Source organism: Pongo pygmaeus, chromosome 14 (genome assembly GCF_028885625.2).
Source record: "Pongo pygmaeus isolate AG05252 chromosome 14, NHGRI_mPonPyg2-v2.0_pri, whole genome shotgun sequence".
NCBI lineage: Eukaryota > Metazoa > Chordata > Mammalia > Primates > Hominidae > Pongo > Pongo pygmaeus.
The window spans coordinates 45396756-45413551 of NC_072387.2; the positions used below are offsets into that span (position 1 = coordinate 45396756).

Sequence of the window (16796 nt, forward strand, 5' to 3'; positions counted from 1 at the left end):
AAGAAAACCTAAAATTGTCTGCCAGTATGGAAACTCAAGTTTGCTTCATAGCAGGGTGTGCTGAGACTCTTATTTTTGAGTTCCTCTTATACTTGCAGAGCTGGCCTTTTCTTTTTAAACTATCCGTCATGACATACATGTACACCCTGCCTCTTGGGATAGTTAGGTGAACCCTTTTGGCCAAGGAAATGCTTGTCCAAGAAAAAATAAGCATTGCTCTCTTATCTGGGTGCCCTTCTCTGGGTAACATGCCCAAATGATACATTACTGTGTCTCCTCTATTTCTTCTTCACCTCTTTAATGCCAACAACAAAGAATTGCCTTTTGCAGTTAGTCTCAGACATTTTCTACCTTTAATGAGTTATAAAGTCCACCCCGTATCCCACTTTCCTCAATATGTCCTGCTTTGTTAGCAATTGAAAGTCACTCTAGCCCCTGCCCAGGCCAGGCACTGCCCATTCTGAAGGGCAAGAACAACTTAGAACTGAGACATTCAGAGCAAATCTCAGGTGCCCAGTTTGGAGAGGAAGGCTGAGTGCTGAGTGCTTTCTGAGCAGCAGATCGCCAGTCCCTGAGTGTCTCTGGCTATGTGCCGAAGGTCAGATGCTGGGACCACTGTGGTGACTATGCCAAGTGCAGCAGTGGCAGGATCGGCAGTGTCCTCAGAGGCCAGTGCTGCCTGACTGCCTACACTGTGCCCTTGCTGGGAAATGTAATAGCTCATCCCTAGTGTTAATAATAGTGATGCAGGATTTTTTGCTCCTTAGTTCAGCTAAATCTGGGTTCTTGTCTCACAGCCAGGAAAAATTAGGCACAAGGGCACATTGAAGGGTGAGGAGGGCAGAATTTATTAAGTGAAAAGAAAACTCTCACCAAAAAAGGGAGGGGGGGTCCCACCAGTAGGCTCCCACCTCACAAATTGAATACCAGGTCACCACAAACAAGCTGGAGACCAGGCTCCTCCCCTGCATAAGGCATGAATTCCTGGTGGCTCCACCCCATTCCCTCAGTGTGCATATGAGCCCTTAGTCTGAGCCATTCCATATTGTTATTTCCCATATTGTGCACATGTTAAGGGACAGAATTTTTCACCGTGGGTGTGTTTAGGCAAGCCCCCTGTGCACAATGACCTGGATGGGTCAGAGGTTCTCTGGGGACCCTTCCTGTCTGCCTAGGCATTTGGCTCTCTCCTGCCTGTATCAATAGGAGGCAGGAATTGATGGGTTTATTTCTAGCAACCAAAATGGCAAGCCTTCTCACATGATCTTGGAAAAGGAAGTAATAATTTTGAACAGAAATCTCTTAAATAGTTGCCATACAGGTATAGCAAGTTGAACAAGATATTGATCAGAACCAGAGTAGCAACCATATAATAAACTGCAGGTACTGCCTGTATTTTGTGATAAGCTACTTACCTGAGACCTCTTGATGAACAGCAGGCAAAGTTTTATCAACATTCCAAACACCTGAATGATAGGCAAAACTACAGGTTTGGCTACTGTTTCCGTGTGTTAGGTAACTGAAAAGCCCCAAAGCACAGTGGCTCAAATAACAACCTTTTCTTTTTTTCTTTTTCCTCACAATGTTGTGGGTTGGCTGAGCTTAGCTGAGAGTTTCTTCTGGTAGTCTTGCTTGGGGTATCTCATGAGGCCGCATTCAGATGGGAGTGTGGCTATGACTGGACAGTCAAGATGACCTCCCATCCTCCAGAGCTGGAGGCTTCAAACCAAAGGCCCCTGTGCAAATCCAACCCATGCTCAGTTTTTGTACTGCCATGAGCAGTAATTTTTACATTTTCAGTAATTAAACCACTTTTACATTTTTTAGTAGTTGAATTCAAAACAAAAATATTTTGTGATATGTGAAAATTATATGAAATTCAAATTTCAGTGTCCACAAAGTTTTATTGGAACATAACCACGACCACGCTTATTCACTTAGGTATTATTTACAGCTGCTTTTGCACTACAGTGGCAGCGCTGAGTGGTTGTGGCAATCACAGAGGCCACATGGCCCACAAAGCCAAAAATATTTACTATCTGGGCCTTTAGAGATTCTGCTGGCCCCTTCTCCAAAGTCTCTGTCCATAGTCATCTCTTTTTTTTTTTTTTTTTTTTTGAGACGGAGTTTTGCTGTTGTCGCCCAGGCTGGAGTACAATAGTGCGATCTTGGCTCACTGCAAACTCTGCCTCCTGGGTTCAAGAAATTCTCTTACCTCAGCCTCCTGAGTAGCTAGGATTAGAGGCATGTGCCACCACACCTGGTTAATTTTTTTTTTTTTTTTTTTTTGTATTTTTAAGAGACTGGGTTTCACCATGTTGGCCAGACTGGTCTCAAACTCCTGACCTCAGGTGATCCACCTGCCTTGGCCTCCCAAAGTGCTAGGATTACAGGCATGAGCCACTGCACCTGACCCCCAGACATCTCTTCATTCAGTAGTCTAGCATGGGGGCTTGCTCCCAAGAGTACTGTTCCAAGAAGACATGCCCCATTGTGCAAGTACTCATTCAAACCTCTGCTTGCATAATGCTTGCTAACATGCCATTGGCCAAATTAGGTCACATCGCTAACCCAAAGTCATGTGGGTGGCCATCAACACTGGGATGTGTGTGGCTCGTTGGAGGTCACTGAAGTGAAACCTACCATAGTTACACAGTAAGTCAGTCAAATTCTTGGTTTATTGGACAGCTGACAGCTGTAAGAGGGACCCTATGTTAAAGGAAATGGATACAACCTAATAACATTAACAATAGATAGTGGTTTTTAACCATTAACTTCCATTGATAATGGTTCTGATTAGAGCGCAAGATAACTAGTGAAACGAGAGTTCCCTTATCCCCCTTGCAGGGCATGCGACAGGGGTATGGCTCACTCTTTTGGTTTCCCTGTTGCTCAAACCCCTAGGAGGAGCATGCAGACAGGCAGGTGCAGAGGCTGTGGGGAGCGCTTCTGGGCTCTGACCTCACGGCAGCATCTAGGGATGGCTGTCTGTGACTCCCGAATCCCTAGTGGGCTTGTCTTACAGTGTGCTCTTTCAGCTTTGCCGTCTGCAGAAGGATTATGTTAATCAGCTCGATAGACCCTCTGCCTTATTGCAAGGGCAGTGGCCAGTGTGACAGCTTTCTGTATCCCAAGTTCTTGCCCAGTGTACAAGAAGAATCGGATGACACGTGGGCTTGAAGGATGAGTGCAAGATTTTATTGAGTGGTGGAGGCTCTCAGCGAGATGGATGCAGAACCGGAAGTGGGGGGATGGAGTGGGAACGTGATCTTCCCCTGGAGTCCTGCTGTTCTCGGTAGACTTCAGATGCCTCTTCCCTTCTCTGCCATGCCGCCCTGCCACTCCCGCTTTGTCACTCTCTGCCACTCTCTTTCTCTGCTCCTCTCAATGTCCAGCCACTTGTGTCTGTGCCTGCTAAGGTCTCAGGTTTATAGGGCCATGGGATGGGGGCATGGCAGGCCAGAGTGGTCTTGGGAAATGCAACATTTGGGTGCGAAAACAGGAATCCCTGTTCTCACTTAGGTCTGTGGGCACAGGCCCGAGCGTGGAGCCCTCGCCTGGGGACCCAACCCTTCTCTACCCAGCACTTCTGCCTCCCTCTAGTATCAGTAGTAGAGTCTTGTGATAGGCTGGATAATGCCCCCCCAAGATATCCATGTACTAATTCCAGGACTTGTTGATGTCTTATGTGGCAAAAGGAACTTTGCAGAGGTGCTTAAGTTGAGGATTCTGAGATGGAGAGATCAACCTCAATTATCTGGATGGGCTCTAAATGTAATCACAGGTGTCCTTACAAGAGGAATGCTTGCTTACAGAAAAACAAGAGATGTGATGATGGAAGCAACAGGTTAGAGAGATTCAAGAAAAGCATAGCCAGCCAAGGGAATGTAGGCAGCCTCCAGAAGCTAAAAAAAAAAAAAAAAAAAAAAAAAAAAAGAAGAAAAGAAAAAAGAAAAGCAAGAGAACGATTCCCCCTAGAGCTTCCCGAAGGAACTAGCCATGCCACCACATTGTCATTATCCCAGTGAGACAGATTTCAAACTTCTGGCCTCAAGAACTGTAAGGGTAAGAACTGTAAAATAAATTTAGGCTGTTCTAAGCCACAAAATTTGTGGCACTTTTTTACAGCAGCAACAGGAAATTAATAAAAGTCTTCCAGTGGTAGGGGGTGAATCTCATTACGTTTCTAAGACAAGCACTGCTTAGTATTTTGCTTATTTAAAAGATAAATTTAGCTAGTATAAACAATAGTGACCAACTAGATTGTATAATACTTGTAAGAAAAATGATTGCATACTCTTTGTTTTCTTGTTTATTTTGAGACAGAGTCTCACTCTGTTGCCCAGGCTAGAGTGCAGTGGCACAATCTTGGCTCACTGCAACCTCCACCTCCCGGTTTCAAGCTCTTCTGGTGCCTCAGCCTCCCAAGTAGCTGGGACTACAGGCAGACACCACCACACCCAGCTAACTTTTGTATTTTTAGTAGAGACGGGGTTTTGCCATTTTGGCCAGACTAGTCTCGAACTCCTGACCTCAGGTGATCCACCCGCCTCGGCCTCGCAAAGTGCTGAGATTACAGGCATGAGCCACTGCACCCAGCCAATTGCATACTCTGAATCAAAAAACCATTTCCCTCAAGTTAGAATACACAATATTTATTGTACATTGAGTGCCCTCTGCTGCTTACCCAAAGCTTTCTAAACCTCAACCGAACTCATAGAGATAAAGCTTATAAGCAGTGGGACAATTTGGAACCTTAAACTCCCAAATTCTGAGATGTCTTCTAACATGATTTTCCAAAGCAATCTGTAGCATGTCTGGAGCAAGGATGGGGGGATCATGATTCAGGGGGCCCCAAGGAGGGTCTATCATAGACTTGCTTTTTAAAGTAACTAGTAGCAATGCTTTAAATTGTCATTGTAGATTTAAGAACCTGTGGTTCAAATGTCTCAGTTTAGTATGCAAAACCCTTTACCTCCAAGCTCCTGCCTATTTCTGCCTCTCTCCTTTATGTCAAGCCATCATGATTTATATGGTATAATGCCAATGGATCATTGTTTCACAAAAGTTCTTTCCATTCCTTTTAGTTCTTTTCCACTCCTTCAGCAAGTTGAAGAGCCCTCTCTTGTCCTTCAGCACTGAGCTTTGTATTTCCTTTTTATGCCAAACCAGGAGAAACAAATAGGAACTCTGCCAACTTTGGTTTGCAAACCCCTTTCACAGTAATCTATAATCTCACAAACTCCCTTAGAAAAAAATCAATTTAACATTTTTTCATGGTGTATGAAAGAAATGATTTTGTTTAAAATATTTTATTGCATATCAACATGTTTTAAACATTGTACTATAATCATTTCACTATACCCTTCAATATTTACTAAGACAAATTTCACTTTCCACATTCATTTAGTGATGGGCTATATTTAATTTGTTTTAAAATAATTGGGTCAAGAAAAGCAAGTGTGTTAACAAATGAATTATAAAATGGTATTATATTTAGCTTGAAGACTGAATGTATAAGAAAGTATATACTGTTATGGCATCAAAAAAGACAAAACACTTTTACAGCATGATGTTCAGAATATTTGAAATTATGCTTAAATATCAATGGATTATTTTGATGATTTTTATTTATTTTTAATTTTTTATTTTTTTGAGATGGAGTCTCGCTCTGTCACCCAGGTTGGAGTGCAATGGCACGATCTCGGCTCACCACAACCTCTGCCTCCTGGGTTCAAACGATTCTCCTGCCTCAGCCTCCTGAGTAGCTGGGATTACAGGCACCTTCCACTATGCCCAGCTAATTTTTTTATTTTTAGTAGAGACGGGGTTTCACCATGTTGGCCAGGCTGGTCTCAAACTCCTGACCTCAGGTGATCCACCCGCCTCAGCCTCCCAAAGTGCTGGGATTACAGGCGTGAAACACCGCTCCTGGCCTGTTTTGATAATTTTTCCTTCCTAAATGATGAGACTAGAGAGAAGTTAGCCTGCCACTTGCAAGCGTTCTCTTCAAAGAACACGTTGCAGGTGTGAATTCTCTTTGGCTTAAAAACCAAACTGAAAATAATTTTCCTTATACTTACTCCATTTAACATTGGCATTTAGATTAAGAGTCATTCTGAGGCCATACCTAACATTTTTATCAGCCGCATGCAAATAATGGAAATATCAGTGATCATGCAGAGGTAAACTTTCAGAATTATTAGTGTCTGTTAACTTGGTGTTATAACATCAAAATTCTTTATGCTTGTCATACTCAAATTCACATTGTGAAAATAAATTAAATGCTTAGAATAAAAACAATTTTAACTGTTTAATTGCTAAAACTACTTTTCCTTGCTACTGCTATGCAGCTGGATAACTATTTCCAAACTGAATCACAAGCATGCTTTTCTGATCCCTATCTGCTGTGCATGGTTATATGATATGCAGTTGGAGGCTTGCAATGCTTTTTATTTTGAAAGGAGAAGCTAAATACTTTCTGATATTTTCAAAGAAAGAGTTAAAAACAACTACCATTTCTGCCTTTACAATGTGATCCCCAAAAGCCTTTCTAAACAAACAATAGCTGGAAAATGCTGAAAATGAATAAATGGAATCCCCGTCCTTAAAGACATCCCAGCCTGGCAGAGAGATGGATAAGTAAACAGTGGGGTGCAGGAACTGATACTGACCATTAAAGTATTATGGGAACACAGAGAGCAGGCACTAACCTGCTTTAGGAATGCCTGGGATAATTTACTAAGAGAACTGACGTGAAGGATGGCAACTTGGATCGGCCCAGAAGCCTTCCCTGGTACTCACCCAGGGCCTGATGTAGATGTCACTCGGTGGTCCCAGCAGCTTGTCACAGCTGACAGCACACTGCTTATTATTGGTTTACTTGTTCATCTTTCTCCACAAAATGGTAAGATCCTTAAAAGCAGGAACTTTGTCATTGTAACTACAGTGCCTGCTGATGCATAAGAACTATCTGACAAGTAAATATAAGGAGTCTAGGATGATGAAAATACTTCTTCTCTAAGACGGGCTGACGTTTAAAGACAGTATTTTATGTCTATACCATGATATGTTTAAAGAATGTGTATTCGTGTTTGAAAGGCCAATATCAAATATTAGATGCAAGCACAGGGTCAGGAACCATGGGAGATGCAGAGACAAACTTTAAGACACAATCACTGCTCTCCAGAAACTTACAGTGTAAACTGGAGGCTTCATGGTCCCCACCAGGATCTAAACAGGCACATCTTTCATGTATTTATATTTTGGAGTTCCACAAAACAATTTTTTTGAATACAGAGCTCCATTTTGTTAAAAAAATTGACAACTCTGATCAAGTAAATAAGAAAGCTGCTTTATAGGTATAGAGTTTCTCCTTCCTTTTTAAGATTAGAAGGAAATTTAGATGAAAGGAATTGAGAATTTACATTTTTAGATGTGTTCATATTTCTTTGGATTTCATCTTAGTTTTCCCTCACCAGTTGCCTTTTAGCACCTTTCTAATAGGCAATATGTAGCAATGTACAGATGTTTACAATAAAAGTGTTCATTCTTTCCTATATACTGCAATATCACATATTTGCTACTATCCAGAAAAAGGTTCTACATATATCCTTTCTAAAGTTACTGTGAAGTATCTTCAAGATCTATACTTCATGACGGTTATTCTAAGGTGTTTAATTCAAAACCACTACCTAATTTCTCTATAGCATGTGGAATTTAACATCCCATTTTCAAAATAGAATGGTTTAAAATTAATTGACTTAAGGAGCTGCAGACCCACATACAGTGAATCTTCTATGAGGTTTACAGGAAAAATGAGCCAAAAGACATATAAGTACAGTATTCTTTATTATAAACAATCAGATAACAGTATAAGTGTGCATTTGATGGATAACCGAAGCCAAGTTATTATAATAGAAAGTATGACTTCACTCAAATAGAAAGTTTCTTTGTTGTTGTTAATCTGTTTTACATTAATTTGAATTTAACATATGCTAGGATCACCTAAACTTGTCATACAGTTCTGCTATTAAAATCGTAACAGGGAAAGACAAAATGTGAAATGCATGTTATATTTTGCTTTATTTGTTGAATATATATATGTATATATATATACACTAAATATTTGGGACACATTCAAAGTTAAGCAGGTGCTTACAGTCTATCAATCAAGTGATATTTATGAAATGTTTTTGTTGCTGTTATGGGAACATCCATATCCTTAGAAGACAATAAAAAAGAGGATTCTAAATGCTAGGTGGTTGGCTAACTTTTCCTGATTTATACTGAGTGTAAAAACAAAACAAAACATAAGGTATATGTGTTAAGTAGTGACATCTTTATAGTTCCAAAGCACTCGCAGCTATTAAAATATCATCTAGCTAAAACAAACTTTTCACAATTTTTTAACAGAAAAATAATAAACCAACAACAAAAACTGATCAATGTTCTGGGTCTTGTGAGCAGACCAAAATGTTACTACAGTGTTCTCTATTGTGTGATCCTTGTCCGTGGCAACCTTAAACGTGTGCTGCAGTGCTGATGTATTTATAGGCTTAGCATGTCTACTTTATTAGTTATCCTGGAAAGAATGCTATTCAGTTTTTTTTTTATTGTCTACATCAAGGAATGAATGCTAAATGAGCACATTTAGAAGCCTGAAATCAAATACTGTATTTATTTTTTGAAACTCTTGGTAGCAAAAGAAAAAGCTGATTAAAATATGATTGTGTTACAATGACTAAAGGGTTAACTTCTCATTAATTCTAAATTCTTCAAAATTTACAAGCATCTTAATAAAGACTTTTGATGAGACATGACTGGTGATGATCATATGTGCCAATTTAATAATTTGCCACAGAAAATTCAGATTCACTGCAATATTGTGTTCTGGCTTCCCAAAGCTGCAGGGAAATACAAATTTTTTGTTTCTTGATTTTTGTTTAGAGACAGGGTGTCACTTTGTCACCCAGGCTAGAATGAAGTTGTATGATCATAGTTCACTACAGCCCCAAACTCCTGGGCTCAGGTGATCCTCCCGCCTTGGCCTCCCAAAGTGCTGGGACTACAGGAATGAGCCACTCCATCCAGATTTTTTTTTGTTTTTAATGTCATTTATGAGCCACCAGTTTAGATTAATTCTGTAAAGGTGTAAGATTACCACAGGAAGCCGGGTGCAGTGGCTCACGCCTGTAATCCCAGCACTTTGGGAGGCTGAGGCGGGCAGATCACAAGGTCAAGAGATAGAGACCATTCTGGCTACCATGGTGAAACCCCATCTCTACTAAAAATATAAAAATTAGCTGGGCGTGGTAGCCTGTAGTCCCAACTACTTGGGAGGCTGAGGCAGGAGAATCACTCGAACCCGGGAGGCAGAGGTTGCAGTGAGCCAAGATCACGCCACTGCACTCTGGCCTGGTGACACAGCGAGACTCCATCTCAAAAAAAAAAGATTACCAGAGGATAAGTTAGATAGCTGGTAAAGAGATCACGAAAGCTATGTTTGATCTCTGGAGCAAAAACTGTGTTGAAGTTCTCCCATGGAATGGTTCCCATACGAGATTCACCATATTAATGCCTTTTCCATGAAAAGGGGAGATGGAGAATTATTGGAAAATAGGTAAGAAAGGGGAGGAAGAAAAACAACTTTGAGACATGGAAGAAAAGTAGCATTTATACAAGGAATCCATTACCTGACTCTGCAGAAGAGTAAGGAAATAAAAATTTCAAAACAGAGATAAGAAAACAATTACATTCTTTCAAGCAAAAGATAGACTGCATTATTTTGTTTTGAAGTTCTGAAACATGAAGATGTCTGTACAAACAGATTCACTATTAGATTCTCGGCTCCATGAGGGCTGGGACTGTCTCTTATTTACATTTGATTCTACAGTACCTAATATTGTACCTGACACCTATAGGTAGGTGCACAATACATAGTTGATGAACCAATAAACTACAGATTTTTCTATACACTACATGGGCCATATATTACATTTTTCAATGTAAAATGTAGTAATTCTTTTCTATTGTGTATATATGAAAGTTTCTATTAGATAACACTAGTCATTATAAGAGGTGACAGTAGTAGCTCAATCATATATCTTTCTCACATGATCATTTCTACCTTGAATACAATTTAATTAGAAAAACTACCATGTGCACTAATGCTAGAAAGAGTTGAGATAAAATGTATAAATGAAGAAACTTCTTGGATTACTGAAGTGCTGTCTGTTACAAGCATAACTGCCATCTTAAATTGTACATTTTTAAAGAGGGTGTGAAATATTTTTCCAAGCAATGCAGTGTTTAGTGCATGGCAAGTATATATATGAAAGTACCTAGAAATTTGGGGGATTTTCCTCCCTCATCTAAAGTAAAACAAGAACAGGTTTTTAATATTGTGTATATTTTTAAAAGATGTCTTATTATTTAGTACCACTGTTCCCCAGAAATTACAGATGATTATGAAATTATTATCACTTTCCTTGTGAATTTATTTCCAGGTATGAGACTTTAGATAATCACTAGAGACACTAGGTTAAATAACTCATTGATCCAATAATGTGTCTAGATTTTCTCAAAGTCTTTACTGTTGCTTTAGTAATCTGCAAACAGTTAATATTTGCCAAGAGGCAGGAAAACGTGGCAAAAGAGTGCCCTTCCCAGGAGACTGGAACATGGGAAATGAGAAAGTGTAAGTCGATGTGTGATGCTTTTCTCCAACCTTTGGTTTCACCTGCTTCTTGACACAGGACTGAAACACAAGCTATTCTGGCATGCACAGCACGCAGACTCAAAGTTTGCAGGACTGCCTGACACGAACAACCAGCACGACAGGAACCTGGTCTCCTCTGTGGAAAGCAGGAGTCTCCCTGGATGACTGTTGGACCAAGTTCTGGTCTTATCTTGTAATCTGGGAAACAGCATTTCATGCTATTTTCATATTTATTTTCCCATATTAGACTCTGTTTTTACAGTGGTAGACTGAGGGAACATGATTTTTGGCTTCACAGTATTTTTCTTTTCCGATCACAGTTTGTTTAAAATGTACCATTGAATATGCGCACAGGAGCCCAGCTATAGGTATGTCAACCTTAGAAATAAAGTTTCTATGGCCTATCTCATTAATTCATTGTACAAGTTTTTTTTTTTTTCTTGCCAATAGCACTAAAAGTGACATCATTTAAACTGTAGGGGTTTCACTGCTTTGTTTCATCTGAGTGATATTTGCTCTAGTGCTGCTAATACCTGACTTTTGCTGTATAAACAGTTTCAATGTTTCTGTGAGGCCACACAACATGCTTTATAATGACACGGCTGACTAAAGCTGCCTTTTATTCTGCTAACACCCTTCAAATACTGTTGCCAATATTGCTTCTCAATTGTTTCCTCCCACAAAATCTGCTGCTTATAGCACAGGCACCAAAGGCCTGCTTTTCCAATTGCACTGTACTGGCATCAGGTTAACTAGAAAGCACAAAACAAATGGTGATTAAAAAAAAATAAGAACAGTATACATTCTATGTATTTACACATGTTTTTAGAAACTTCAGTTGCAAATCTGAAATGATACAAGCCCTGCAATAGCCTCTATCCTATGGAAATGCAGCTTAAGACATGACTGTTAAGACACTGAAGAAATGGGGTTATGTGGAGAGCCCATCTGAGTCAGAACTTTGTCCAGCCACTGCAGTGGCCCATGAAGATGAATCTCAATCCAGCAGGGGGTGCTGGTGACATCCTGGCGATGATATTCAGCGCCCCAACCCTGAAAAACAAGAAAGGAGCTGAGTGATGGTGCCACACTTACACTCAGCCTCCAGAGCCCCAGGCAGAGCTCAGCGGGGCGCAGAGCCCACACCCCAGCGTAGCTCCTGAGACCTGAGAGGGAGAGAACATGGCCTCTACCTTCCTGTAAACACAGGTCAACTCTCACACCAACCAGATGCCTTCAGATGAATCCAAATCAGTGCATTCCCTCAGGGTTCACAACTGAATACTCGGATCTAGAGAGGTTCTGGCACTCCAGTCACACGGGAAGCACTGAAAAATCATTTTTCCTTCGACAAAGGAAGAAACTTGACCTTTTGTTCACCCCTTCATGCCCAGGACAGCGTCTTGCACAAAATGGTTACTGCAGACCAGTGACTGGACCTGAAAGTGGTAAAGACAGAACTGGAAGGCGCTCTTGGTTTTTCAGGGCTCATTATCAAAGCTTGCTTGTTCTCTCTCTCTCTCTCTCTAGTTCACCTGGCAATTTCCCTTTTATCACCATTCAAAGGAGAGACAGTAAAAATTTAAAAAAAAAATTTGCATATTTTTCTCTATATGTTATATATCAATGAAAGGATATTTAAAAATGAAGGGAGATCACAGCCAAGTACATCAGTTCTGTGACTGGGAGCAGTGATTCTCTGTAGAGTTTTTTAAAACTTGGATTTCAACACAACCATGCTGCCTGATCACATTTTACTTTCATGACTGAGAACCTCAAGTGGACCTGTGATGTCCCCAGCAGTCACAACCCACCCCCCAGTCCCTTATCTCATGTCCCCCTCCTAGGTGATCGCTCCTCCCCACTAAAACCTCCAACCCCTTTTTCCCTGTCCATACCTGCAACTAATTTATTTTGTATTTTAATGAGAAAAATGAATACATCAGAAATAAGGGTTTCCACAAGACCTGCATCCACATACTTGGCCTTTCTACCTCTTACCACAGATTAATTATTTGTGTTTCCAAATAAGCTGGTCCACCCATTTCTGCACTCCCAGACCTGCCTTCCCAGAGACATCATTCCAGCAAATCTTCCCCTTCTCTCCTGCAATCTTTTGCGTCTACTATATCACTCCCGTCAACATATGAACACGCTGAAATGTCTTCCATCTTCAAGATACTTCTCCACCCCCACCAGCTACTGCCCTATGTTTTTATCCCCTTTCTGGCAAAAACCCTCAGAAGAGTCATCCATACTAGCCGTCTCAATTTGTCTCCTTCCATTCTCTCTTAAATCCATTCTGATCATCGTTTCACCCCAGCCGCCAACAAAACTTTTCTTGTCAAGATCGAAAAAGGCCTTCATATTGTTAAAATGAATGATCAGCTCTCAGCCTTTGTGTTATGTGGGCAGCATTTGATTTAGTTCATCACATCCTCTCATCAATGCACTGTCTTTTCTTGGCTTCCAAAGCACCACACTTCTTGGTCTTATTACTACCTCACTGGTTGGTCTTTCTCAGTTTTCTTTGCTGATTCTGTCCCTTCTGTCCCATCTTTAAATGTTGAAGTGTCCCAGGGCTCAGTCCTAGAGCCCCCTTTCTTATTTATTTATTTTAATTTTTTTGAGAAGGAGTCTGGCTCTGTCACCCAGGCTGGAGTGCAATGGTGCGATCTCAGCTCACTGCAACCTCTGCCTCCGAGGTTCAAGCGATTCTCCTGCCTCAGCCTCCCAAGTGCTGAGATTACAGGCACGTGCCACCACGCCTGGCTAATTTTTGTATTTTTAGTAGAGATGGGGTTTTGCCATGTTGGCCAGGCTAGTCTTGAACTCCTGACCTCAAGCGATCCACCCATCTTAGCCTCCCAAAGTGCTGGGATTACAGGCATGAGCCACCACGCCCGGCCCTTCTCAGTTTAAACTCAAACCTTTGGTGTTCTCATCCAGACTTAGGGAGTTAAATATGGTCCCTTTGCAGACAATTCCCAAATTTGTCTTTCAAGCCCAAACCTCTCTCCCCGAATCCAGACTCTTACATCGAACTTGCTACTCAGCAACTCCATTTGAATGCAACAGACATCTCAACACACCTGCGTCTTCTCCATCTTGATTGAAGGCAACTAACTTCATTTTCCTCTTTTTCTCCCACACCTGATCCGCCTTCACAATTCAGAATCCTTCCACTTCTCACAGCTGTACTGGATCCCACCAGGTGGGGGTGACTCTCACCTGAATATTACTATAGCCTCCTAACTGGTTTCCCTACTTGCAACCTTGCCTGTATAATATCTATCCTCCACACAGCAGGCAGGGCGATCCTTTAAGAATAGAAGTTAGATCATGAAAATGCTCTGCTCTGATCCCTGCAAAAGCTCGCCACCTCTCCTTAGAGTCACCGCTGAACTCCTAGCAGAGGTTCAGGAGGCCTTGCTATGGTTCCCTGCGGCTGCTCTCATCTCACTTCCCCTGCTCATTAGGCCCCAGCCACACTGGCCTGCCTGCTCTTCAGAGTTTCCAGGTGTATGCCATTGCCTTGCTCTTCCCTCTGCTTCTGCTCTTCCTCCAGGGGTCCCTGGGCCTAGCTCCATGTCTCCTTCCAGTCTCTGCTGACCCGTCACCTTTTCAGTGAGGCCCACCCTGATGTGCAGATGACTCCACTGCCCCCGTGCTCCAATTCCCTTCACCCTGCCCCCAGACTTTCTCTTTCCATCCTTCTTCTGTGTTTTGGCTGTTGTTTATTATCCATCTCTCCTTCCTAGAATATTGGTTCCCTGAGGGCAGAGATCTGCGAGTAAACATTGGTATGTCCCACGTGCCTGGCCTGCACATGGCAGGTGCTCAATAAACATTTGTTGACTGAGTCCTAGAATCAGTAAAAATCACAGCTGAAAGAAACCTTAAAGAGATCTGATCCATCAGCCCAGTGGTAGCTACAGCTGCTCATCTCAAATGTTTAAAAAAAAGATCTATAGTTATATTTACTATGTATGTATTTTAAAAGTTCCTGCAGTATTAGGAACAGTTTGTCTTCTGTGTCAATTGTGTAGCTTTATGAATGTAAATGCTGCCTATCTGAGAAATGTATCTAGCTATTAGGAAAATCAGATTTCTATATAAGCTTATATTTAATTAGAGTGAAATAATTACCTATGAGATATTGGCATTTCATCCTAATTTTAAAAACACAGACCTGGAAAAAAAAAACTGTATGATTCAAATGATGCCCTCTGCCGTTTCTAAAGCAACAGAACATTTGAAAAGATTTCGAAGTTATTTGTTAATAGAACTTTATAATATATGCTTTCAAAACACTAAAGCAACAGAGCATTTGAAAAGATTTCGAAGTCATTTGTGAATAGAACTTTATAACACATGCTTTCAAAACACTAAATTTGAACGAAACTGCTTTGTCACTATGAAAGAAATAATTTCAAGCAGCTGTTTTTTAAAATTGGAAACTATATTGTTCTTACTTTTGAAATAATTACTAAAACGATAACAAAAACAATTTGAGTATAGAAAAATTATTTGTCATGGTAATTTTAGAGTGCTAATAAAATTTACTTTGAAAAAAATGTCTGGAACAAGCCATGCTGATTCCTTGGATGGAATCATGGCAGTATGAAAACTGTCACACATACCCCGATACTTTGATAAGCCCAGATTTTGAAATACTAGACTGATTTGCGAGTACTTTGCAACAGATAAAATAGCAGGTGATGAAACTGAAGGCTTTCGCTTCCATACACAAACCCAGTTGTTTTTCCTTCCCACTAAGAAACTTGCTTGGTTCTCCAGCCTTCATAGCAACCTTAATAAGATTCAATATGAGAAATTCAACAAATATTCATCAACAGAACATATACTACTCTCAGAATTAATCACACCCGCCTCATGTTTCTATTCCAAATTGTTTATACCTTTATAACACTACTTAATTTATTATCTTGTATTAGAACCAACCCTGCCTATTTTTGTAGCTTATTCATAAATATTATCTCCTCCATGTGCCTGTATGCTTTCTAAGAGTAAGGAGAGTATCTTACTGAATTCAGATAAATTCACCAACATTCACTGAGTGATAATAGTGCTTGGCAATTCGAAGCATGGAAAAATCTCTGTTGCACTAGTCCTGTAAAATTACTATTGTTACTTTATCATCTGCATTAAAAACAATCAGATAGCCACCTTGTTTTTCCTCAAAAGTAATGTATAAGAATTTTCATATAATTGCTAAACAAGACAGTTTATACTCAAAGAGGAACTCCTCCTAAAAACAACAGAATTCAAAAAAATTGGTTTTGGGCTGGGCGCAGTGGCTCACGCCTGTAATCCCAGCACTTTGGGAGGCCAAGGCGGGCGGATCACAAGGTCAGGAGTTCAAGACCACTCTGGCCAATATGGTGAAACCGTCTCTACTAAAAATACAGAAATCAGCCAAGCGTGGTGGTGCGTGGCTGTAGTCCCAGCTACTTGGGAGGCTGAGGTAGGAAAATCGCTTGAACCTGGGAGGCGGAGGTTGCAGTGAGCCAAAATCATGCCACTGCACTCCAGCCTGTGTGACAGAGTGAAACTCCATCTCAAAAAAAAAAAAAAATGGTTTTGTCTATCTGAATTGACCGCAGAACTGCCACATCAGTCAGGGTGCTTTTTTGTTTTGTTTTGTTTTTCACTGAACATTTTATAATGTGATAGCAAGCACTCCTTACCTTAACAAAACTCATCCGGATAGTGCACATCTTGGTCAGTTCATACACGACTTCAAAGCCGTGATGAACTGACTGGGCCAGGAGCTGAGCGAAGAGCTGGTTGTTGAAGACCTTGAGGCTGCAGCCGCTGGGGATCTTGCAGACGGTAGCTGGGTGGAAGCCGTGTTGATAGTTGCAGTTCCGGCTCTGCACAAAGATGCTGCTGTCACTCACGCACTCGGCATACACCTCTCCTCCGACGTAGTACAAGTGCACACCTGCAGACACAAAAACACAGCCTTCCTTCACATGCCCTTTCATAGCGTGCCTCTCCCACTGATGCCTGAAACCCTAGGAGATGTGACTCTCCCGTCAGGTTCATTGTC

The 16796-nt window shown here is 41.0% G+C and overlaps 1 protein-coding gene across 3 annotated transcripts in view; it reads right to left on the bottom strand.

Moving 5' to 3' along the window:
• Window positions 1-7832: 7832 nt before the first annotated feature.
• The window catches only part of SMAD9 (SMAD family member 9), a 76242-nt gene continuing 67278 nt past the window's right edge, over window positions 7833-16796 (bottom strand). For 2 of the 3 annotated variants that reach the window (XM_054446439.2, XM_054446438.2), the window contains 2 exons: window positions 16432-16688; window positions 7833-11773 (listed from right to left, as the gene is read on the bottom strand). In XM_054446439.2, coding sequence (XP_054302414.1) covers window positions 11630-11773; window positions 16432-16688 — 401 coding nt within the window. In that variant the 3' untranslated portion in view covers window positions 7833-11629. The other variant, XM_063650768.1, reaches the window with a different exon arrangement.